A 24,988-nucleotide genomic window follows, 5' to 3' on the forward strand; every position below is an offset into this window, starting at 1 on the left:
TGAATCATTTTCCATGTGGATTTAAAAAAACGACAAATTCCTAATTAAAGTAAAAAAAACAACCCAACAAAAGAAAAACTATTTAATTCCATATTTTAATTAAGCCTTCCACGGTATGCATGGGAAGATAATGAGTATTATAAATATCAATCATTCACTAATCTCATTCCATATTCTTCCGGTTCTGTTGTCCATTTTTCTGAAAACTCTTTTTTTCTATTTATCTTTGGATCAATGGCCGTGTCTATGAAGATAATGTCTCTTACTGTCGCAACTTTAGGTGTGATATCATTTATATTTGGAGTTGTAGCGGAGAATAAGAAGGTAAGCTTCTATTCATAAATTGTTTGATTCTTATTGTGGAGATATTTGTGCATTTGAAACAATCACAACAAGATGAGAACCTCTCAACCCATGCAATATCATATAACTTTCCAAGCACCCTCATTGATGGTCACTGTCCTTTCTTGTTGTGTTTGCTTATGGGCAGCCTGCATCTGGAACTCCCATCCCAGGCAAAGGCATTGTTATCTGTCAATATCCAGCGGACCCAACTGTGGCCTTGGGATATCTTTCTGTTGCGTTTCTTCTTGCTTCTTCAATTGCAGGATACTTTTCTTTGTTCTATCCTTACCAACGAAAATCCGTTCCTCGAGGTGCCTTGTTTAAGAGCACCAGTTTCTCTATTTTCTTCAACATTGCCCTGTAACTTCTCTTTCTAAATTACATCCTTTACTCTTAATTGTTACCTAAAAAGTTATTTCGAAACGTTATCAATCAAGCTACCTCTGTGTTTGCAGGTTCACAACTGGATTGGCTATAACTTTGCTCGTATGGCCTACTGTCACCGAGCAAATTCACTTGACTCGCAATGTTCATCACAATCTCGAGACAGCATGCCTAACCGCTAAGACCGGTCTTCTGGGTGGTGGTGCATTTCTATCCCTTGATTCATCCCTCTTCTGGTTGGTTGCCCTGATGTTGGCTGGAAATGCTCGAGAGGACTACTTTGATGAAATAGAGGAAAACGGAGACAGTGCTGAGGCTCTTAAGAACAGCGCATGAAATTTCCTTGTTTGGAGAGAATAATAATTCAGGTTCACAATTAATAATTCAGGTTCACTTTATTGTGATTTACTAGTGATGGACTATTAAGTAAGGACTTACGTGTAAATATGATATTCCAAGGAATGTTCCTATGTAAAATTATAGCATAATTGTATGAGTTTTTATTTTCACTCTTTATTAACAAATGACAACATTTTTCATTTTGAGTGGTAACCTATAATAATTGTAAAAAAAAAATAAAATTATTTTGTAGTTTTGAACTGAGTAATATAACATAAATTAATATGTAGCACTTGCCTTAAGGTCGGGATCTAAAATTCACGTAATCAATTGTACTTGAGTGTAAGGAGAAAGCCTGCTAATGCAAACCAAGTAAGTGACCTTACTATCGGTTTGGTTAAAAGTTGATGTTTGTATGATGACATGTGCCTCGTGGTTCCATATATGATATATGCTTGATATATGTGAAATGTTTACGGAACGATGTGACTATTGTGTGTGTATAAAACGATATGACTAAGATATCTTTATGGTATGATATGACTGGAATATGTTTATGAAACGATATGACTAGGATACGTTTAGGAAACGATACGACTATATTAAGAGGATATTTTGCGGTGATAATTAGTTAGAATATATCTCACATATTTAGGGAGTTGTTAGTATAGATTTGATTAACCGTATATTTTATTTATTTACCAGATTTAGTTAGATATATATTTTTTCTATTTTTAGGTATTAGTTGATAGTTTGTATCCTATTTAAACGTGGTAAACATGAATGAAGATCATACTTTCGATCCCAATTCTATTTCTATTTCTCATTCTTAACATGGTATCAGAGCACCGATCTTGGTGTTCTTAAATATCAAAATTTCCTTTATGGCGGAATCAGCCAAATCCAGCTTCAAAATTTCGGATGTTGATTTAACACATCCGTACTATATTCATCACTCTGATCAGCCAGGATATTCACTTGTTCCAATCAAATTAAATGGAGCAAATTACCAATCCTGGAGTAAATCAGTTATGCATGCTCTTATTGCCAAGAAGAAAATTGGCTTCATTGATGGCACAATTGAGGAACCGTCCCAAGATGCAAATTCAACCGAATTCGAACTCTGGAATCAGTGCAACAGTATGATAATATCTTGGTTAACTCATTCCGTTGAAGCAGATATCGCTAAAGGCATTATTCACGCCAAGACAGCTCATCAAGTGTGGGTTGATCTTCACGATCAATTTTCACAAAAGAATGCTCCAGCAATTTTTCAAATACAAAACTCGATAGCAACGATGTCACAAGGAACCATGGCGCTGTCAACATATTTCACCAAGCTCAAAGCACTTTGGGATGAACTGGAAGCGTACCGCACACCATTTACCTGTAATCAACGTCAAATACATATTGATCAACGCGAAGAAGACAAATTGATGCAATTGCTCATGGGGCTTAATCAGTCTTATAAAACGGTGAGATCTAACATATTGATGATGTCTCCATTACCTAATGTGAGGCAAGCCTATTCATTACTTGTACAAGAAGAGATGCAGCGTCAGGTAACTTCCGAACCTACTGAGAATTTCTCGATTGCATCAGCAGTGCAAAAGAAAACAATATATTCAAAATTCGCCAAGGACAAAAAGTGTGAACACTGCAATAAAAGTGGTCATACAATCAATGAGTGTCGAATTCTTAAGTTTCACTGTAACTTTTGTGATAGAAGGGGCCATACAGAAGATCGGTGTCGACAGAAAAATAATTCTGGAAGGACAAGACAAGACAATCAACACAATAACCGTGGATATCGATCATCTGCAAATATGGCCGATGTTTCACAGTTGAATACAGAAGAACAGTCACCTAATTCCATTCCAAATTTTTCTTCTGAGCAATTACGACAGATAGCACAAGCCTTATCTGCAATCAATCATCACCCTTCTGGTAATTCCGACAATCACGTCAATGTTGCAGGTTTGCTTCCCATATCTACATTATCTATTAACTCTGCGAGTTCTAATTCATGGATTCTCGATAGTGGAGCTACGGATCATATAGTATCAAAATCTTCTGTTATGACTGAACCAAAGGCTGCCATCATGTCTGCAATAAATTTGCCTAATGGAGAGACAGCACGTGTGTCACATACTGGCAATATTTCTCTTAGCCCTAACCTTCAATTAAACAACGTTTTATGTGTGCCTTCATTCAATTTAAACCTAATGTCGATCAGCAAACTTACCAATAACTTGAAATGTTATGTCACCTTCTATCCTGATTCTTGTGTTATGCAGGACTTGGCTACGGGGAAGATGATTGGCTCGGGTAAACAATTTGGAGGTCTCTATCATATTTCTTCATCTCCAATCAAATCTTCAGCTCATCAAGTATCTCAGTCATCTGATTTGTGGCATTTACGCCTAGGTCATCCTTCCTTTTCTCGTTTTAAATTTCTAGCTGATCAATTGCATCTTAATAATGCGAGTTATTCTCATAATTGTAGTATCTGCCCGTTAGCAAAACAAACTAGGTTGTCTTTCCCAAGAAGTTCAATAACAACCCATTCTGCTTTTGATCTGATACATTGTGATGTTTGGGGACCACATAAAATTCCTACCCATTCTGGTTTGCGTTTTTTTCTCACTATTGTTGATGATTTTACTCGATGTACTTGGGTTTTTTTAATGCAACATAAGTCAGAAGTACATCATTTGTTAATGAACTTTGTTAAATTTGTTCAAACTCAATTTCATACTACTATCAAGATAGTTCGATCAGACAATGGGACTGAGTTCCTATCTTTGCAACCATTCTTTACTTCTTGTGGTATTGAATTTCAGCGCACTTGTGTCTATACTCCACAACAAAATGGAGTCGTAGAACGCAAGCATCGCCATATCCTAAATGTAGCTAGGTCTCTTCTTTTTCAGTCACAGGTTCCACTTAATTTTTGGGGAGAGTGCATTTTAACGGCTGTTTATCTTATAAATAGAACGCCATCACCATTATTATCTAACAAGACACCCTTTGAAGCACTCTACAAACGACCACCTACATTTCATCATCTTAAAGTTTTTGGTTGTAAATGTTATGCAACTATAGTACATCCTAAGCAAAAATTTGAACCTAGGGCAACTCCTTGTGTTTTCGTAGGATATCCTTGTGGTCATAAAGGTTACAAGTTGTATGACATGCAATCTCACAAATTCTTTATCAGCCGTGATGTCAAATTTTGTGAAGATGATTTTCCTTTTTCATCAGCTTCACAAACTTCGACATTAGCTCCTTCGACTCCTGTTGTACCACTTCATGATCCATCCTACTCAAACATCCATCCTCCACCTTCTATTCCTTCACCTCCTACTCCGTCGTCTCCTCCACCTTCTCCAGATTCGCCCACTAATTCCAATCCTATCCCACCTGATACATCAGCTCCACTTCGACGTTCTACTCGTACTAAACAGCCTCCAGCTTGGCATAAGGATTATGAGATGTCTTCTGGAGCCAATCATTTAACCTCTAGCTCAAGTCCCGGCACTGGCACCAGGTATCCCCTTCATCATTACCTTTCATTCTCTCATTTTTCTCCTACTCAACGTGCTTTTCTAGCTCTTATTACATCCCAGACAGAACCTAAAACCTATGACGAGGCAGTTGGCGACCCGTTATGGCAGCAGGCTATGAATGATGAAATTGCAGCTTTGGAACGTAATCATACATGGTCTCTCGTTCCTCTACCACTTGGTCATAAAGCTATTGGTTGTCGTTGGGTGTACAAAATTAAATACAACTCTGATGGTTCTGTTGAACGTTATAAAGCTCGACTAGTAGCAAAGGGATACACTCAGGTTGAAGGTATTGATTACACAGAAACATTTTCCCCTACAGCGAAACTTACTACACTTCGTTGCTTACTCACTGTTGCTGCTGCTCGAAAATGGTTCACCCATCAGTTGGATGTTCAAAATGCCTTTCTCCATGGTAATCTAGACGAGGAAGTTTATATGTCTTTACCACCAGGTCTTCGCCGACAGGGGGAGAATACAGTATGTCGGCTCCATAAATCTCTTTATGGATTAAAACAGGCTTCTCGCAATTGGTTCTCCATATTTTCTACAACTATACAAAATGCAGGCTACACTCAGTCCAAAGCAGATTACTCTTTGTTTACTAAGAGTAAAGGTACTTCTTTCACTGCAGTTCTAATCTATGTTGATGATATTCTGTTGACAGGCAATGATCTCGAAGAAATTCAATATCTCAAGACTAGTTTACTCCAGAAATTTCTTATCAAAGATTTAGGAAATTTGAAATATTTTCTAGGCATTGAATTTTCTCGATCTAGAAAAGGAATTTTTATGTCTCAAAGGAAGTATGCTCTAGACATCCTTCAAGACACAGGTCTTACAGGAGCACGTCCAGACAAATTTCCTATGGAGCAAAATCTAAAACTTTCTTTAACTGAAGGAGAGAAGTTGAATGATCCAAGTAAATACAGACGGTTGATTGGCAGATTAATATATTTGACCGTCACTAGGCCTGACATAGCTTATTCAGTTCGTATGCTTAGCCAATTTATGCATGAACCAAGAAAACCACATTGGGAGGCAGCTCTTCGAGTTCTGAGGTACATCAAAGGCACTCCTGGTCAAGGACTTCTACTGCCATCTGAAAACAATTTAAGATTACAGGCATATTGCGATTCTGACTGGGGTGGTTGTCGAACTTCCAGACGATCTATTTCTGGGTTCTGCATTTTCCTCGGAAATTCAATTATTTCTTGGAAGTCTAAAAAGCAGACTAATGTGTCCAGATCATCAGCAGAAGCCGAGTATCGAGCTATGGCAAATACTTGTTTAGAGTTAACTTGGTTAAGATACATTCTTCAAGACTTGAATGTTCCACTGTCCGAACCAGCATTATTATATTGTGATAATCAAGCAGCATTACATATAGCAGCCAATCCAGTTTTTCATGAACGTACGAAACACATTGAAATAGATTGTCATATAGTTCGAGAAAAGTTACAAGCTGGAATCATCAAACCGTATTATGTATCGACCAAAATGCAATTGGCAGATGTTTTTACTAAAGCTTTGGGAAGACAACAATTTGACTTTTTGAAGGACAAGTTGGGTGTGATCGACATACACTCTCCAACTTGAGGGGGAGTATTAAGAGGATATTTTGCGGTGATAATTAGTTAGAATATATCTCACATATTTAGGGAGTTGTTAGTATAGATTTGATTAACCGTATATTTTATTTATTTACCAGATTTAGTTAGATATATATTTTTTCTATTTTTAGGTATTAGTTGATAGTTTGTATCCTATTTAAACATGGTAAACATGAATGAAGATCATACTTTCGATCCCAATTCTATTTCTATTTCTCATTCTTAACAGACTAGGATATGTTTATGAAACGATATGGCTAGAATATGTTTATGAAACGATAAGACTAGGATACATTTAGAAAATGACATGACTATGATATGTTTATGAAACGATATAATTAGGATATGCGTATGAAATAATATGACTAAGATATGTTTATGAAATGAGATGACTATGATATATTTATGAAACGATATGATAAAATATGTTTATGAAATGACATGACTATGATACGTTTATGAAATGATATAACGATGATATGTTTATGAAAGAATATGACTAAGTTCTGTTTATGTAACAATATGACAGTGATGTGTTTACAAAAAAATATGGTTATGATATGTTTACGAGATGATAAGTCCATGATATGTTCGTGATACAACGTGACTATGAGATGGTACGTGAATGTTATGATCACACGTGATATGATGATGTACTGATGATATGATAAATGTAATGGTATAACACGTTTGGCGATATAGTACATGATATGCTGATGATATGATGTATGTATGATATGACATGATATGACACGATGCATAATATGAATGATATACCACAAAAATGTGTGGACATAATGCACAACCACAATTTATGTAAGGAAACTATGATAAAGATTATATGATATGAAGGAAAAATGGAAGGGGTCGTCTTACATGATAATGAATAAAAATGTTGGGATCTCATGCATTATTGTGCGTTCATGCATCCACGAATACCCCTCTTTTACTATGAAACGGACACGTACACTACGAGGTAGAAAAATGATCATTATGTTTATCATAATGTTACAACGGTCGTTATGCCTATCTGGTGTCCGACATCAACAACTCTAGAGAATGCTCGCCAGATCATGAAAGGGGCCCAGGAGGTGTGCGAACCGACTGGTGGATTCATACTCGCACGTGTGGATCGTTTGTACAACAGTAAATACACATCTCATTAACTCGTTTAGTATAAACACCTAAGGAATATAGACTTATACGATGGGTCCTACACATGATTGTATGTATTTGCAGCTAACCCCAGGGTCGCTTAGTGAGTATTTCTTATAATACTCAAGTCACGTGCTACTGCTATTTCAGGTAAAGGCAAGGCACCTCTGTACGACTAACGACTACATAGCCATTCGAGACCATAAAACATGCAAAGGTTAGTTGTATTTATTTTCTTAGAGTTACATTCGAATAGAGTGTTTTTAATTATAATGTTAATTTATTTTATTTATTATTTTGTTGTGTCATTTCAAAGATGTTTTCGAACACGTAGCTCTATTGCAGTGTTTTAAGATGAAGTCTATATTCTATGATGAAGTTTAAACGCTTATTTCTTCACAAAATGATTAAGTTATGATTGCGATAGTAACTTTAGATAAGTAGAAATAGGGTAGTTACAGTATTCTTGTTTAAACAGGAAAGATATGCTCCTTGTATTAGAAATTTATGTAAGATGGGTACAAATTAAGTTACACAGTCATGGGATAAGAGGTTAAAAATTTTAACTTTCCACTCATTTTTTTTGAACTAAAAAAAATTAAAAATAATATCCCATACCATATGAAGTTGTATTAATCATTAAGCATTAAAGAATTCTTAGCTCTGGAACTTGAAGTATTAAACTTCCAACATTCAAACTATAATTATTTTTTTAAAAATCGCCATAGAAGTTGAATATCGATAATGGCTTTTTTTCTGTTGTGCATTATACTTCCAATGGTTAAACTTTTTTTTTTTTTGAAAAAAAAAACTATCAATTATATGATTGTAGATATATATATATATATATATATGTATATAAAGATGGCGTCGTCGTTGAAAATTTTGCATCATCCAACAACCTTATTAACTAAATCATTGACCTTCGACTTGCAATAGATCGTTAGAGGTTCTCCTTCCTTTTAATTAAGAATCTTCACTTTTCAAGGTGACCCTGGAGATTTGAGAGACAAACAAGTGAAAACATTAAAATTTGGTGCAAAAGTAAACAACAAATCAAATAAAGACAATTCATAGCATTCATTTTTTGATGTGTTTAGAATCTGTAACGACCCTAGATTCCTATTTAACCTAAAGTCGTTATTGTATACCTATCATAAATATTTTATGTTAAAACACTTCATTCAAAACTTTATCATAAAACGTTTCTGTGGGCTTACATGTTTTCTAGAAGGTCCATAAAATAAAATACCAAAAAGTGAAATAACATAAAGTAAAACTGTCATATACTACTAACCTATATGCTACAAAATTAAATGCAACTTATACTAACGTATAGTCTATGGAATTCAAATTTTGCAAACTCCCCTATACATGTGTCATGGTCTCCTAGGTTGTGATGCCACCATCAGCCGTACAGGGGAGCCTTGCCTTTATGTGAAAAAATAAGAGTAGTATATGACTTGAGGTTAGATGCAAGCACATACAATCATGAGTCGGACCTATCATGTCAGTCTATATTTCATAGGTAGCTATCCTAAGCGGGTTAATTTGATGTATATTTATTGTTCTACATACGGTCTACACGTATGAGTATGGACCCACCAGTCAGTTCGCACAACTCTTGGGCCCCTTTCTTGTTAGGCGAGAATTATATGAGAGTTTTTGATGTAAGACACCCGTTACAAATAGTGAACTTCATAAAATTATAACAAGTATAATGATAGTTTTCTTGCCTTGTAGTGTATGGATTCATACCATCGTAAAAGATGAAGGGGTATCCCCCAATGCATGAACACACAATGATACATGAGGTATAACGACCCTAAATTTCCATTTACCTACAATCGCTACCGTCATCATCATCTAAACTCGTATGCGAAATTAAACATTTAAAAACTTCATCATAAAACATAACCTTCATCTTAAAACACAGTCATGGACTTACACGTTTTGAAAACACCTTTAAAACGACACGATAAAAGACTAAAGAAAATAAATAAACCTTTATATTAAAAACATAATATTCTAGCCTAAGTCTAAGAAAATAAATGCGACTATCTTATGCATGTGTCATGGTCTCAAGTTGCGATGTCATCATCAGCCGTACAGGAACGCTTTGCCTTTACCTGAAAAGAAGTAGCACGTGGCTTGAGTATTTTAAGAAATACTCAGTAAGTGACCCACCATTGGGGTCAGGGAAAGCAAACACATGCAACTCATGATCCACGGACCTATCATTTAAAAACCATCATAGGGGTGGCCTCCAGTCTCATACAAATTGGATGTGTCGTATTTCCCTACACACAACCCACACATGCGAGTGCGAATCCCCAAGGGGCTCACACACCCCCTGGACCCTCTTTGGTCAAGCTAATCTGTAGCGAGTTCGGATGTCAGCGGAACCCCATAGTGTCATGCTCCCCATGAACTCATCATCTTATTGTGTGCGTTTGCACTCATCATCATCAATGAGGAAGTATCCTAATGCATATGAACACACAAAATGCATGACGTCCCTATAATTTTCATCTTTAAATCATCTTTAAGACACAACCCTATACAACCTTCACACATACTCTAAGTAACATGCAAGCATTGGCTTTCATACATTCATCATCATTCGTTTAACCAAGGTTGTCTTTAAAAAAAATTCGTCATAATGTATCGTGACATTTAGTACATGCACATCATCTTAATATATGGAACATCGTCATATTAAGTCATTTCATTATCATACGTGTCGCATCATCTTATTATTATTCATCATCAACACCATGTCAACATCATCACATCATTATCTAATGTCATCAAGTTATCATATAACATCATCACATCATCATATAATGTCATCACGACATCACATGACATTATCACATCATCATATAACATCAACACATGATTATATAACATCATCGCATGATTATCTAACTTCATCAAGTCATCATACAACATCAACACATCATCATACAACATCAACACATCATCATCTAACGTCATCACGTCATCATATAACATCATCACATCATCATATAACATAAAGCATAAATGACACTTGCAAGGGTTACTGGGCACTTGTCGCCATCCATAAGACAAGTCTTCCGACCGAGCTGATAGTAAGGCCACTTACCTGATTAGCTTAAAATGTTGTCACAAATTTATCGTTTATGAAAGTTCGATTCTGCCCTTTGAAATCCAAGTCGACTTATGTGAGCTTATAACATCAGTTTCAACTTCAAACTTCTACAAAATTATTTTTCTGATGTACATTGATCCATGTGTTAAACTTCAGGCTAACATTACAGTCTTTGCATAAATAGACTCTTAAAATATTTATTTAGTTTTGTTATACTATTATTTTCATGCAATCCAAAACTCTGTAATATTTACCAGATATTTTCTTTTTCACTTATTGTCCGTTCCCCTTTTAATTATGTTCACCATCTTTCTTTTTTTTTTTTTTTTTTTTTTTTTTTTTTTTTTTTTAATCTTTGTTTGTTTCTTTTTTTAATCGACTCTTCCTTTTTCTCTTGAAAGGGCTAGATTGATTTCCTTTTCTTTAAATTATGTTCACAAGGGCTTGGAAGAGAACTTGATGTCTTTTGATAAGCAGCTTCCCCTAGTATAAGCATGAACGATATGATAAATGATATGATATGAATAAAATGATAGTACGAATTATATTTAATAATGTTGAAAATGAAAAATATTGAGACCTCATGCATTAATGTGTGCTCATGCATTCGGGGATACTCGTATTCCTTTACGATGGTACGGACGCGTACACCACTAGGCAGAAGAACTACCATTATGTTTTACGTAATGCTGTCGTGACGACTACTGTTTCTAATGGGTATCTAACATAGCATGCTCGCCCGAAAAGGAAAGGGGCCTGGGGTGTGCGAACCGACTCGTGGGTCCATACTCGCATGTATGGACCATGTGTATATGGTACAAATCCAAGCTGCCCGTTAGGATAGTACCGTAGGAAAATAGACTGTAATGCTACGTCTTGTCATTGCATTCGCATGTTCTTGCATCATAACCCCGATAGAAGTCGCCTTTGTAAGACTGACGGGGGCTTTGCAACCACGAGTCCGATGCATATTCAAGGGATAGGTTTCACATTTAAATTTAATAATATAGGTTGAGTTGTATTTGCATTTGACAATAGTATAATTCAGCATGGGCTGAGTTGCATTTGCATTTAATAAACTATAGGTTGAGTTGCATTTGCATTTAATAAAGAATATGTTAGTATAGGTTCAGTTGTATTTATAATTATTAGGTCGTTGGTTAGTATAGAACATTTAATTCAATAATTTTTTTCATTCTTTCTTTGTATTTCTTTATTCCCGAGGTAATAAATTAGGCACAAAGTTAATGTGGAATTTAAAAGAAGGGTTCATTAAAGTAATTCCGCATTAAACGTTAGGTTAAATCTGTAATAACGGTCTTAGGTTAAATAGGAAAATTTAAGGTGGAAATCTCTCCTTAAAGATGCATTTTAAAACTGTGAAGCAGACGATGATACATAACGTGCCAAAATAGACAAAGCGGACAATTTCGACTAGCGATGAATTTGGATGTTTGAACATTTGACCACACGTTTTAAATTTTGTTGTGGTTGTGATTCTTTCATTCTTATTTATCATATCTATTTTTCTTTTGGTTTATCGTTTAAAGAGAATAAAAAATTAATAAACATGGTTAAAAGAACCATTTATAACTCTGCATTAAATCTACTTTAGAATGGTAATTAAGAAGAAAATATAGAAAATGCAAACGTCTTATTTAACATAACTTTGTTTTTCATCTCCACCAAAAATAGCAAATAAAAAAGAATTGATATTTATAACTGTACAACAACTATGGATTTCCAACCTCAAAACATTCATAGGAATTAATTTTTATAGGGGATATTAACCTTAAATCAGCTTCTAATATCGTTGTTAAAACAAGTATTTTTTTTATTTTTTTTGGTAGATAATGAACCAAAATTCAAATGATTAAACATAAACAAATTTGAGTATTTTAAGAAAATGAAGACTCTAACTAGCTTCAGTATTATTTTACTATTTGCTTTGGAATGATTATTATTAACACTTGTTTTGCACGATCCAATGGACAAGCTATAGGGAAAAATTGGTATTTATCATAAGGCAAATAGCAAGGGACTATTTACAATTATCAAACAAACTCAGTTTTAAATGCTTATTGCAAGTCAAAAGACGACGATTTAAACGAAGGCGTTTTGGACAAGCTAGCCCAATTCCACTATAGATTTGAAATGAATTTTTGGTATACGACTTTGTATTGGTCCAATTTTAACCATTTGAATGGACATGCTTTGTTTGAGGTATTTTGGCCAGAGAACTCGCATTTGCTTTCTCAACCATGCAACGTTAAAAACTGCATTTGGACAACATTTGATGATAGATTTTACTTTAAAAAAATCTTCATATGGATAAAATCAAGTAAAACCTCTCTAGCTCACTTTGGTCCCACAAAACTTATTTATTTATTTATTTATTTTATTTTATTTTATTTTTTTATATGTTGGCTTGCTTTCACATGTAATAATTCTATAGAGAGTTGTGCTGAGTTAAGATGTTTATATTTAAGTCTGATAAAAGTGGGAGGAATCTTTTGGAAATTTATAGTTCTTTGGATGTTGATAATTTAGTAGGGTTTCAAATTAATTTGGTAGGGTTTCAAATTTCTCCTTGTTTGGACTCATGTGCAAGCTTTCTAACTTTGGATTTGGCACTTAATGGCCCTAACATTCCCCTAACAATATTGTAAGGTTATTTACTTCTCGCTTCTAAGAGTGAAAATTATCTCCACGGACAAACATGAGTTCTTCCAGCATGTCTTTTCGTCACTCACATGTTTGCTACAAAAATTCTCAAGAGGTCTTCCAACATAAAATTTCTCTAAGAAAAGTACATTTAATCTTGAAGTTCTTATGATTAAGCCAACAGAAAAGAAAGTGCATCTCATTGATCTAGGTAATAAGTTTCAATTCTTTTTAAGCATTTCTTAGTCATCTATACTCTGGATCACTTTATCGGATGTAATCTTGGTTCATTCATATACTCTTTTTTACTCGGGTATCATTCTACTCAAAACCTTTTCAGGAGTAAGGAATATTTCACGTTTTAACATTGAAAGGGTAACAAATTAGGACGAAAATAAAATATGTATAATAATTAGAAATGGGAAGGTTAAGATCATAAAACCGATATATGCAAAGAACTCACGTCAATTGCAACTTTCTAATATGAAACCAACCAACCAAATGGCATAACATTTTTTTAGTATAAAATATCATTAAAGATTATTTGTTATGCTCATTAAGAAAATAAAAATATGTAGAGGGAAAATGATCTTTACAAGACTATGAAACTAAAGAAACTATGTGGAAACAGAGAGAAGAGATCAAGGAGAAGTACGCGAGTAATTCCAATATTAAGACACTTTCGAGGACGAAAATTTCTTTTTGACGTGTATGACGTATGAACAAAAAATAAAAAATAAATAAAAGAAGTGAAACTTTGTGCGACATTGCTAAAGCTGAGAAGTGGCGGGTTGGTATTTACTGTAAAAGGGAGGTCCCCCACTTCATTTTATCATCCTAAATGAACGGCTCGAGCCAGTCAGAGAGTACACTTTCTGACGACTCAAGGCCAAAATTATAGCTGATCCTGCTTCAGTTTGATTCGCTCGTACTCTTTCCTCCTAGTTTCAATTTTTAGAAAGCGTTCAAAGTTAGTATGACTACCTTCTAGCTAGTTAATTTTTTTTAATCGAGTTTAAATTATTTATGCATGATTAGGCCTAGTTTAAATTATTAGGGGTAAGTTTCTATACCATATTAGGTTTAGTTTAAATTATTAGAACTAAGTTTCTATCCATAATTGAGCTTATTTTAAATTATTGGGAGTAAATTTTTATGTATAATTAGACTTACTTTAAAGCATTAGGAGTAAGTTTTTATGCATAATAAGATTTAGCTAGTTTATACGTTATGAAACGTTATGTTGAAAATATGAAAATTTTACGTTATGTCTTGTGAATTGCATGTATAGAATGATATGAATGACATGAAGACCGATAAATAGCATGAAATATAATCCCGGTATAAGCATGGACGATATGGTAAGTGGTATGAGAAATGATATGATATGAATAAAATGATAGCAGGGTTATATTTAATAATGTTGAAAATGGAAAAATATTGGGACCTCATGCATTAATGTGTGTTCATGCATTCGGGGATACTCGTATTCCTTCACGATGGTACGGGCGCATACACCACTAGGCAGCAGAACTACCATTATGTTTTACATAATGCTGTCGTAATGGCTACTACTTCTAACGAGTATCTAGCATAGAGAGCTACCAGAGCATGCTCACCCGACAAGGAAAGGGATCAAGGGTGTGTGAACTGACTGATGGGTCCATACTTGCACGTATAGACCATGCGTAAAGTATATGATACACATCCAAGTTGTCCGTTAGGATAGTACCGTAGGAAATGGGCCTTAGCTATGTCAAGTGTAAAGAAAGGATAAAGGTTTGCAGAGTGTTTCAAAGTTGACGTTCTTTTGATTTCATAGTGTTTCAAAGATTTGCAGAGTCATTTGTAGAACCCATCACAATCTGGCTATCCTCATAGTCCAATCGATATCGTTCTGTAATTACTTCTTGTTTCATTTTTTTAATTTGAAAAACAAATAAATTTTTTTGATAACGTCCCTTTCTTATTTTTAATTATTATAAAATGTTTCAATTTAGAAAACCACACCGTTTATTTTTGTTGTTTATGTTTCATGTTCTTGCAAAAAAAAACATAAATTGAAGTATCATAAGATCATTTTTACTTAAAAAACTAGATGATTATTAAAGTATCGTACCATCATTTTTACAATATTGCAATAGACAGATGGTTTTTTTAGAATATTGCAATAGAAAAATGTTGAAAATAGAATAGATATATAAGAACCAATCTTGAAAGAGAAGCTAATTAATAATTTCACTCGAATTTTTTTTTTTAATCTTTTTTTTATCTTTTATTACCTTTTTATTTTTTTAATCTTTTATTATTATTATTATTATTATTATTATTTATTATTATTTTATTTTTTATTTTTTTGCTACCTTAAATTTTCTTTAGAAGGCTAATTGAGGAGAAAATATAGTATGCAACAAATATGATATCCAACCTCAAAACATAGTATCATCTTTTCAATAACTTTAACAGCTTGTTTAACACAAAGTTTTTTTTTTTCTTCTTCTATATAATGAACAAAAATCTAAATAATTAAGCATTAACAAAAGAGCTTTGAGTATTTAAAAGAAATGAAGCTTCTAACAAGCGTCGGTTGTAATTTATTGTTTACTTTGGAATCGAGCATTATTATTAAAGCATGTTTTGCAGGATCCAACATACAAGCGGTAGGGAAAAATGGGCATATACCAGAAGGCAAATGGCAAATGACTATTTACATGTAACGACCCTAAATTTCCACATATCTAGAGTCGCCACTAACGTCTCATGCTCATCTATAATATGGAAATATAACTCTTACATGAACGTCATTTATAACGTGAACTTCAAAATACATTTAAAGCAACTTCTTCTCTGGAAAACACAGTCATGGTCTTACGGCGTTTAAATACAAAATACTAAAATTTAGAGAAAATAAAAACAAATACAAAATAATTTAAAATAATGGAATGCAAAACGAGCTATTCTAACTTAAAACTAAGAATTTAAATATGAGTCTACCCTATGCACGTGCCACAGTCTCTGCTCGCGATGCCGCCGTCCTCCGTACAAGTGCACCTTGCCTTTACCTGAAAAATGATGTGGCACATGGCCTGACTATTTCAAAGAATACTCAGTAAATGGCCCCACTATAGGGGCCATGCAAATGCAAACACATGCCATCATGATTTAGGGATCTATCTCTAATCATCTTAGGGGTGGCCTCCAGTCTCGGACAAATTGGATGTGTAGTACTTCCCTACACACGACTCACACGTGCGAGTGTGAATCTCCAGGGCGCTCGCACACCCCTTGGACTCTCTGGTCAAGCTAATCTGTAGCGACGTTCGGAGGTCAGCGGAACCCCATAGTGTCATGCGCCTCATGAACACCCTCATCTTTGTGCTTTCGCACCTGTGCGCATTTGCGCTCATCATACGGTGCGCGTCCACACTCATCATCTCTAGGGGAAGTAGCCCTATGCTTATGAACATACAATATGCATGAGGTCCCTCCTAATCCATCATAATGTCTCTTCTGACACAACCCTCTAGTCTCATCTCTTTGTTACTCTAGGTAACACATACTCGTGGATATTTATATTAATATGATTTTCACGCTCTTAGGATTGTTTCCTATGTCAATCTAATGACATGATGCAATATGGCACTCATCATCATATAGCATGCTCAATATGGAAAACATCATCATATTAAGGTAAACATCACACAATCATCATACTCATCATATTGGCACAAAGTGCATCAAACATATCAAGTACGACATTGATCAAAATATATATATACTTTGCACATCATCAAGTATCGTAACCCACACATCATCATAACTCATACATTATCATAAGTCATATATCATCATAACTCATATACCGCATCATACGACATAGTTCATACATTATCGTAACTCATACAATTTTTAGTCTATCCTATAGTAAGACCACTTACCTGGTTAGCCTTAGCCGAAGTATTCCCTAATTTAATTAACGTAAGCTCCCGTTCCTCGAGAGCTGCTCTAAAGGTTGCTGAAGTTCGCTTCATATCCCCCCGTTCGTCACCTTTTGTTAGTATTTCACATTTTAATTAATAATCCAACTAACAATGTGAAATACGGCTCTAATACAGTCTCAGTAAAAATCGAATTCCAAATTTTCATTGTTTCTAAATTTTCTAAAACTCAAATTGAAAATATATCAATATTATTTCATGATGTTGTGAATGATTCAATTCAATTATGGTTTGTTATAATATTATATTCCCTCTCACATCTTCCATGTTCCTTCTCTTCTCTTCTACCACTTTGTTTCTCTTTCTCTCAGTATTTTTTTTTTCTTCCTACAAATGATTATGCAATTATAAAACAAATTTCAATCAATTTTGTTCTCCTGTCCTACCTAATATGACTATCCAATTGACATAAAGCCATTTTCAATCTATTATGTTTTCTTCTCTTTCCTAAAAACTATTATCATTAACGGAAGCCATTTTCAATCTATTCTATTTTCTTTCTCTTTCCCAAATGACTATCCAATCAAAGAAGTCATTGTATACATCAATCAATTATGATTTTCTTCTCTTTACTAAGAATGATATCCATGCAATTGACAAAGCCATTTTTCAATTAATTTTGATTTTTCATAAGATATCCAAAAATCTAAATAATTGAAAGGAGAGATTTAAAATAACTTTTCTATCTCCGGCCCGAATAAGAGAAGAGGAGATCTAACTTACCCATAAATTTTCTCTCCTTGAGTGAAGCTATTTCCAATTTTTCTCTCCCAAAATGTGATATCTTTCTTTTCTTTTGTTTCTTTCTCCTATTTTTTCCTCCCCAAAATCTGTCAGTTTTTTGTTTCAGTTTTGTTTCTTTCTTTTACCGATCATTTTGCAGTTGGAGGCGTTCCCAAGATATTTGGGGAAGGTGGAGAGAGAGTCGATAATTTATTTTTATTTTTTTAATTATTATTTACTTACTATTATTCTTTTTCTTTTTTCGGGTCGTTGCATTATCTACCCCTAAAAAAAAATTTCATCCTCAAAAGTCTTAAACTCTTGTACTAGGTCGGGATATTTTTCTCTTATTTCGTCCTCACACTCCCACGTGGCTTCCTCGCTGTGGTGATTCCGCCACAGTACCTTAACGAACGCAATATTCCTGTTGGGTAAGGTTTTTACTTCTGTGGCTAAGATGTTTACTAGTTTTTCTTTATAGCTCAAATCTTCATTGAATTGGAGTGGTTCATAGTCTATTTCGTGGATAGGGTCCGTAATGTACTTCCTCAGCATTGACACATGAAATACATCGTGTACTCCTGAGTGGGCTAGAGGTAGGGCTAACTTATACGCTACTGGACCAACTCGCTCTAGGATCTCGAATGGTCCAATGAATTTAGGACTTAACTTGCCCTTAAGTTCGAACCTTAAGACATCTTTCATAGGTGCCACCTTGAGGAATACTGGGTCCCCTATCTCAAACTACAGGCTTCTACATCATCATAACTCAAACAATTTTTAGCCTATCCTAAGACCACTTACCTGGTTGGCCTTAGCCGAAGTATTCCCTAATTTAATTAACGTAAGCTCCCGTTCCTCACGAGCTGCTCTAAAGGTTGCTGGAGTTCGCTTCATATCCCACCGTTCGTCACCTTTTGTTAGTATTTCACATTTTAATTAATAATACAACTAACAATGTGAAATATGGCTCTAAAACGGTCTCAGTAAAAATCGAATTCCATGTTTTCATTGTTTTTAAATTTTCTAAATCCTTTGAATCATTCAATTCAACTATGGTTTGTTATAATATTATATTCTCTCATACAAATAATAATAATTTTTCACATCTTCCATTTTCCTTCTCTTCTCTTCTCTTCTACCACTTTGTTTCTCTTCTCTCAGTATTTTTTTTTTCTTCCTACAAATGATTATGCAATTATAAAACAAATTTCAATCAATTTTGTTCTCCTCCCTATCCTAATATGACTATCCAATTGACAGAAAGCCATTTTCAATCTATTATGTTTTCTTCTCTTTCCTAAAAACTACTCTACCATTTTCAATCTATTCTCGTTTTCTTTCTCTTTCGCCAATGACTATCCAATCAAAGAAGTAATTTTCAATCCATTCTATTTTTCCTTCCTAAAACTGCATATGCATCAATCAATTATGATTTTCTTCTCTTTCTTAAGAATGATGATCCATGCAATTGACAAAGCCATTTTTCAATCAATTTTGATTTTGGATCAGATATCCAAAAATCTAAATAATTGAAAAGAGAGATCTAAAATAACTTTTCTATCTCCTGCCAAGATAAAAGAAGAGAGATCTAACTTACCCATAAATTTTCTCTCTCTTTCCCTTCCTATCAAATCTAGTTGGAGTGAAGCCATTTCCAATTTTTTCCTTCCAAAATCTGCTAGTTTTTTGTTTCTGTTTTGTTTCTTTTTTTACAGATCATTTTGCAGTTGTAGGTGCTGGGATGATATTTGGGGAAGGTGGAGAGAGAGTCGATAATTTATTTATTATTATTTTTTAATTATTATTTACTTACTATTATTATTATTATTATTTTGTTCCCGTCCTTACATTACAATTATCAAACAAACTCAGTTTTAAATGCTCATTGGAAGTCAAAAGACGACGATTTGAACGAACCTGTTTTGAACCAAGGAGCCCAATTCAACATTGGCTTTCTGAACGATGCGACATTAAAAGCTGCATTTGGGTAGTGTTTGACGATGGATTTTACTTAAAAAATGTTCCTTCCCAAATGTTTGAATTGATACACCCTTGGGAAAAATGAAGTAAAATCTCCCTCACTCATTTTGGTCCCACAAAACCTTCTTTTTTTTTTTCTTTTATGTTTGATTGTTCTCACATGTAATAATTTTATAGAGAGTTTGGGATTTCTTTATAGACTTAAGATGTTGTATATTTAAGTCTAATGAAAGTGGGAGGAATCTTTTGGGATTTTATAGTTCTTTTGAGGTTGATAATTTGGTTGGGTTTCAAGTTTCTATTTGTAAGGACCCTGTTCAAGTTTCAAAATCTGGATTTGGCACTTAATGGCCCTAATATTCCTCTGACAATATTGTCACGTTACTTACTCTCGCTTCTAAGAGTGAAAACTATCACCATACAAATATCATGTTCAACAACTATCCACAAACACAAAGTATCGTTGCATTTGGTTCTATCTCTATCATCCTTGTATATATCAAAGTAATGCGACCAGCCAGACCACTGGAAGGTGCAGTAAAACTGTGTTGAGCCCCAAAAGTTTGGTCGAAAACTAAAAGCATAGCCGCTCAAAGGTAGGAGATGATGGACTCCTAAGTCATCATCACCTGATTTGTAGTGAATAGTGAGCTGATCATGACTTCTTAGAACATTTGTTATGTTTACTGTAATCAGTGGGTTTCAGAATATTTTTCCATCGATATTAGTAAATAGGGTAGCAAAGAACAATGACAATAGGAGAGACCGTGAAAGTGTTGAAAATGAATTCATTTTGTAAATATGAAAATATTTGTGTTGGGTTTGTTCCACTTTTATATGAGTAAAATTAGGTTCAATTGTCAATTACTCCCACTAAAACTAATGAAACATATTATTGTTATATTGGAATGGGTAACCACCACCATATTAAGCTTACATTTTTTTATTATTTATTATTAGTAGTATTTTAGTTATTTTCAAAACCACCAATGGGAGCTATTGTTAACCATCTGTGGTTAGCGGTAACACCTGTTCTAAAGTGTAATGCAATGGTCGTTTAAATTTAAAGTTGATGAACAAGGATGACGTTTCAATATTTTATATTCTTGTTGTAAATGAGGGCAATTATGGACATGTTTGGTAACGAGTTCTCCTTCATTGTTTATAAAAATATAACCATGTTTGATAACCGGGTTTTTTAATTGAAAAATATTCATTTGAAACTCATTATGGGTCTTATGGAAACTCCACCCAAGAGTAGCATGAATGAGTTAAACAATATTGAGTAAGTAATCAATTCATCAATGTTTAAAAAACTCAATGAATTTTTTTTATTAATTATTCTATTATCTCTTAAAATAAATTTTTGAAGTATTTGGAGGGTGATTTTTCAAAATATATATTTAAATGTAATAATTACCGTTTCTATAGCTTTTGAAGATAGCATTTACTCAAACATGCTATGAAAAAAAAAAAAAAAAAAAAAAAGCAGACACAAAATAAATAAAAAAAGTTGACACAAAAAAAAGAAAAAAAAAAGCTAGATATATTTTTTAAAATAGTGAGCTTTTTATTTACTCTCTCTTCCTCCCTTCCATTTGCCCTAATTGACAGGTGGAGGCTAGATTTTTTTTTCTCTCAATTTCCTCTCTTCCCCTTGTGCTCCATTTTGCCATAATCTACGGATTTGGAGTTATAACCCATGTATTTCATCTTTTTCTTCCTTTTGTATTCCATTTTTGTCCATGGCAGCTTCGTCTTTGCTCTATCCTCATGTCAATGTCGCTGATCTAGGCCAAATGAAAAAGCTCTTAATCGAGGTTAGCATTCACATGTGTGTTTAATCTATTGAGCATAGTTTAATATTTGTGCCCTGAAGGAGGAGTACATAATACCCTACATTTTAAAACGAGAATGAGAAGAGTGGATTTGCATCTAGGTTTCTCATTTCTTAAACATTTGGATTGATACTTCTTCTTTTTTGTTCTAGGGTTTAGGTTTCTCTATGTTTTGATGTTTGGTTCTCTCTGTTTTGGTCCTTTCATTTTCTCAATTAATTTGGATATTCAATTTTGGAGATGATGCTTTTGATTTCTAGCATTTTGATTAATTTAAGAGATTTAGTTAAATTCAGGGGTGTAATTCTCACATAATTTTGTTGTGGTTTATTTTACTTGTAGAATTTGTTTCACTCATGGCACCAACTTGGGGAGCTAAGGCTCTATTTCAACTTTGTGAGTTATACTTTAGTAGATCTTCCAATTTTGTGGGCATGATTTTTCCCATGTTTGTTTCAATATATCAGCATATCATCCTTACTAATTGAAGTTCTAAAACTATACTTTTGACAAATTTAAACACTTTGTTTCTCTTAATTGGTCTAATTTGTCATCTTTCTCACTTTCATTTTCTGCGACTTGAGTGATGCTTTAATATTATGGTAGAACAAGAGGATGAACTTAAACTATTGAATGTACTACTTCCTTCGATTAGAGGACCAAATTAAAGTGGTATTATTTCTTACTGAACTATTTCATTTTAAAAGACTTCATTATTTAGTTATATCAATTATTTATTCATACCCCTAAATTTCAGGCATTTGGGGCATTTGGGGAGAAATTTATATGTATGATTAGATTGATTAATTGGAGTTTAAATATGCTTAATCTAGACAAACACATTGAACTAAACTCGGAATGCATGCATGATTAAAGCGATAACACTGAGGAGTGGAAGCACATGGTGCCCCCTAGAAAGCGTGTTGTCGGTGATTAGTATCAGAATGAAACTACACCTATTCATGAGGCTACAAAGCCTTCTATTTCCTTTCTTCCTTTTCTCCTTCTCATAGTTCTTACCCTCACTGTTCTGGTAAAAAGGTCGTTTGTGTAGGGGGATTATATATGCATTGTAACTTGCTACTGTGAAGGGAAGGTGGAGACATGTAAATGATGTTTATTTAAATTTTCCATCCTTTTGGAGTTTGCTTCATTTATGACCTTCAATGGTTGTTTATTTTTAGATTGAATAAAAAAAATACTCAACTTTTATAACAATGTCTTTCAATTTTTCCTCCAAAGAATTATAACTAAGTGAAGAACAAAAGTTAGAACATTTTGTGGAAGTTCAATATGGATTGAATCGATAAACTAGTTTTCCAGATGTAGTGAAGAGGACAAAGGGATGGGAAGAAAACTCAAGCCTAATCCTATGTCGTGTTTTCTTTTGTTGAGCAGGTCTGAATTGATAGAAAATGTCAGAGGAACATACTTTCTTGAGTAAGTTCGTAACCGTGATTATCTTTTTCTGATTGTCAATTTTTTTTTTATCTCAGAAAGTTTGCAAATGGTTGGCATAGTTGTTACTAGCTGAGCTGTAGTTTATCTGCACTCCAATCGGGTGCTACAAAAAGATCTTAAGGTACCTATAATGTATTAACATACCCAACTCATTAATGGTTCTAAATTTTTTTGTTTTTTCAAATTTTCTTCTATTCTAGTGTTCCAATATGTTTCTTGCGAAGAGCAATGATGTCCGGCTTGGTACGATGGCTTCCATTTTTTACCGGATGAAATTTCTTTACTAGTTATTTCTTCTAATATCTTGAATTTATGTACAGGGGACTTTAGACTTGCAAAACTACTCAATACAGAAGACCTTGCTTCATCATCATCGGTAAGGATGTAATCATTGTCTTGTCATAATTTCTCAGTAGAGATCATTTAAAGAAATTATGTGGGGATAATTTTCCTGAATGGATCTTCTTCTCCGCTTATGAGCAGGTTCCTTTTCCTTTTCTTTTTATGTTTCTCCTTTTACTCTTTGTTGATCATTATTGTTGTGTTATTCTATAATTTAAAATGATGATACATGTGATGGAAGAATGATAAGTTACTTTTTGTTTGTTTTAACATTAATGGTAATTTTGGAAATATTGGAGATGATGTTACTCGATATGATAGCTTTCCAGTGTGATGCATGGACGCTCCTTCTTTTCTCCAGTTTAATAGACACATTGATGTACTTGGGTCAAGAACAACTGAATACCTTAAGCGCAATCTTTTCAATAACCAAAGTAGCCATCAAGACTTTATCAAAGACACAAAGACAACTATTAGTAAGAAGTTATAATTTGTGCCTATGATTTCATATTTTCCTGTTGCCTTGCAAGTGGAGCATAAACTAAGCAAATACTTATTTTGCAGCAGAGGTTTTTAAACATGCAGACTATATTAAAGAAGAGAGAGGCCAGCAGAAAGATGTCGGGTCAACTGCTGTCCTATTAGGGGATCGTCTCTTTGTTGCTAATGTTGAATAGTCCAGAGTAGTTGCATCTAGAGTTGGTTCAGGTTGCCTATTATTTTTTTCTGTCAATAAATGATTCTGGGATAGCACTTCAAAGTCATGACATGATAACAGTTCCTTGAAAATCATTGCAAGTAGTGGAGAATATTTTAACTTGTATAGTTTGTATAACTTTATTTTAGGAAATGATGAATACTACTCTTGTAATGGAAATAGATTATGAAATCTCAACTATGAATGGAAGTCATGGTATTTAATATGCTATGAGTATCTTATGTGTTTGTTTAGTATTTGAATTAAATTTTATTAAAAAATGTAGTTAAAATTTGATTATGGTAACTATAATGATTATAAATGAATAATTAATTTTATTATAACATTAATTTAAAGTTATATATAGTTTCAATAAAACGCTATAAAATATGTTTTATAGCAACGTTTATAAGCTATAAATTTATACTCTATTATAGCATCTATTATAGCTATAAAAAAATTGCTATCAAACATCATTCTATTATAGCATCTATTATAGCTATAAAAAAACGCTATAAAAAGTCTCAGACTTTTAATAACATGGGCTGTCACGACGTACGAAAAATGCTATAAAAATTCTACGATAGCATTTTTCGTAAGCTATCGTATCTATTATTTGTTGTAGTGATTCAATGTTTTAAAATAAATAAATAGACTTTTTTTAATATATTAACATTTTATTTTTTATTGAAAATAAAATTTAAACAAATGACCCGACCTTACCCAACACAAATATCCATT

The 24,988-nt window shown here is 33.7% G+C and overlaps 3 protein-coding genes across 24 annotated transcripts; all 3 read left to right on the forward strand.

The window, feature by feature from the left end:
• The first annotated feature begins 234 nt into the window (after positions 1 to 234).
• LOC147792288 (uncharacterized) lies at positions 235 to 1,217 on the forward strand. The gene is made up of 3 exons (XM_087124838.1): positions 235 to 324; positions 467 to 705; positions 801 to 1,217. Exons 1-3 carry the CDS (start codon positions 235 to 237, stop codon positions 1,063 to 1,065), a joined length of 594 nt encoding a protein of 197 aa, XP_086980964.1. The 3' UTR covers positions 1,066 to 1,217.
• A 449-nt stretch (positions 1,218 to 1,666) lies between these two features.
• On the forward strand, positions 1,667 to 3,701 carry LOC111788256 (uncharacterized). The gene is made up of 2 exons (XM_087125073.1): positions 1,667 to 3,045; positions 3,366 to 3,701. Exons 1-2 carry the CDS (start codon positions 1,953 to 1,955, stop codon positions 3,398 to 3,400), a joined length of 1,128 nt encoding a protein of 375 aa, XP_086981199.1. The 5' UTR covers positions 1,667 to 1,952; the 3' UTR covers positions 3,401 to 3,701.
• A 17,801-nt stretch (positions 3,702 to 21,502) lies between these two features.
• On the forward strand, positions 21,503 to 24,477 carry LOC111791750 (putative protein phosphatase 2C 11). Of its 22 annotated transcripts, XR_015421362.1 has the most exons (6): positions 21,503 to 21,729; positions 22,090 to 22,143; positions 23,146 to 23,164; positions 23,244 to 23,584; positions 23,850 to 24,026; positions 24,115 to 24,477. XR_015421362.1 is itself a non-coding variant. In XM_087124607.1 (4 exons), exons 1-4 carry the CDS (start codon positions 23,418 to 23,420, stop codon positions 24,225 to 24,227), a joined length of 318 nt encoding a protein of 105 aa, XP_086980733.1. In that variant the 5' UTR covers positions 22,156 to 23,417; the 3' UTR covers positions 24,228 to 24,477. The 22 variants fall into 22 exon arrangements, 1 of the variants encoding a protein (XP_086980733.1); XR_015421351.1 differs by having other exon boundaries at positions 23,146 to 23,584; XR_015421359.1 differs by lacking the exons at positions 21,503 to 21,729; positions 22,090 to 22,143 and having other exon boundaries at positions 22,154 to 23,329; positions 23,409 to 23,451; positions 23,529 to 23,584.
• Positions 24,478 to 24,988: the final 511 nt, after the last annotated feature.

Source organism: Cucurbita pepo, chromosome 6 (genome assembly GCF_057944985.1).
Source record: "Cucurbita pepo subsp. pepo isolate OVF chromosome 6, ASM5794498v1, whole genome shotgun sequence".
NCBI classification, from domain to species: Eukaryota; Viridiplantae; Streptophyta; class Magnoliopsida; order Cucurbitales; family Cucurbitaceae; genus Cucurbita; species Cucurbita pepo.

What these genes read in the sequence shown, in the direction of transcription:
- LOC111788256 (XM_087125073.1), top strand. Translation starts at nt 1,953, where the DNA reads ATGGCGGAATCAGCCAAATCCAGCTTCAAAATTTCGGATGTTGATTTA. An exon ending in CAATCACGTCAATGTTGCAG is followed by an intron (nt 3,046 to 3,365) that starts GTTTGCTTCCCA and finishes TGTGTTATGCAG; the next exon opens with GACTTGGCTACGGGGAAGAT.
- LOC147792288 (XM_087124838.1), top strand. Translation starts at nt 235, where the DNA reads ATGGCCGTGTCTATGAAGATAATGTCTCTTACTGTCGCAACTTTAGGT. An exon ending in TTGTAGCGGAGAATAAGAAG is followed by an intron (nt 325 to 466) that starts GTAAGCTTCTAT and finishes TCACTGTCCTTT; the next exon opens with CTTGTTGTGTTTGCTTATGG. An exon ending in ATTTTCTTCAACATTGCCCT is followed by an intron (nt 706 to 800) that starts GTAACTTCTCTT and finishes CTGTGTTTGCAG; the next exon opens with GTTCACAACTGGATTGGCTA.
- LOC111791750 (XM_087124607.1), top strand. Translation starts at nt 23,418, where the DNA reads ATGTTTCTTGCGAAGAGCAATGATGTCCGGCTTG. An exon ending in GAGCAATGATGTCCGGCTTG is followed by an intron (nt 23,452 to 23,528) that starts GTACGATGGCTT and finishes ATTTATGTACAG; the next exon opens with GGGACTTTAGACTTGCAAAA. An exon ending in AGACACAAAGACAACTATTA is followed by an intron (nt 24,027 to 24,114) that starts GTAAGAAGTTAT and finishes CTTATTTTGCAG; the next exon opens with CAGAGGTTTTTAAACATGCA.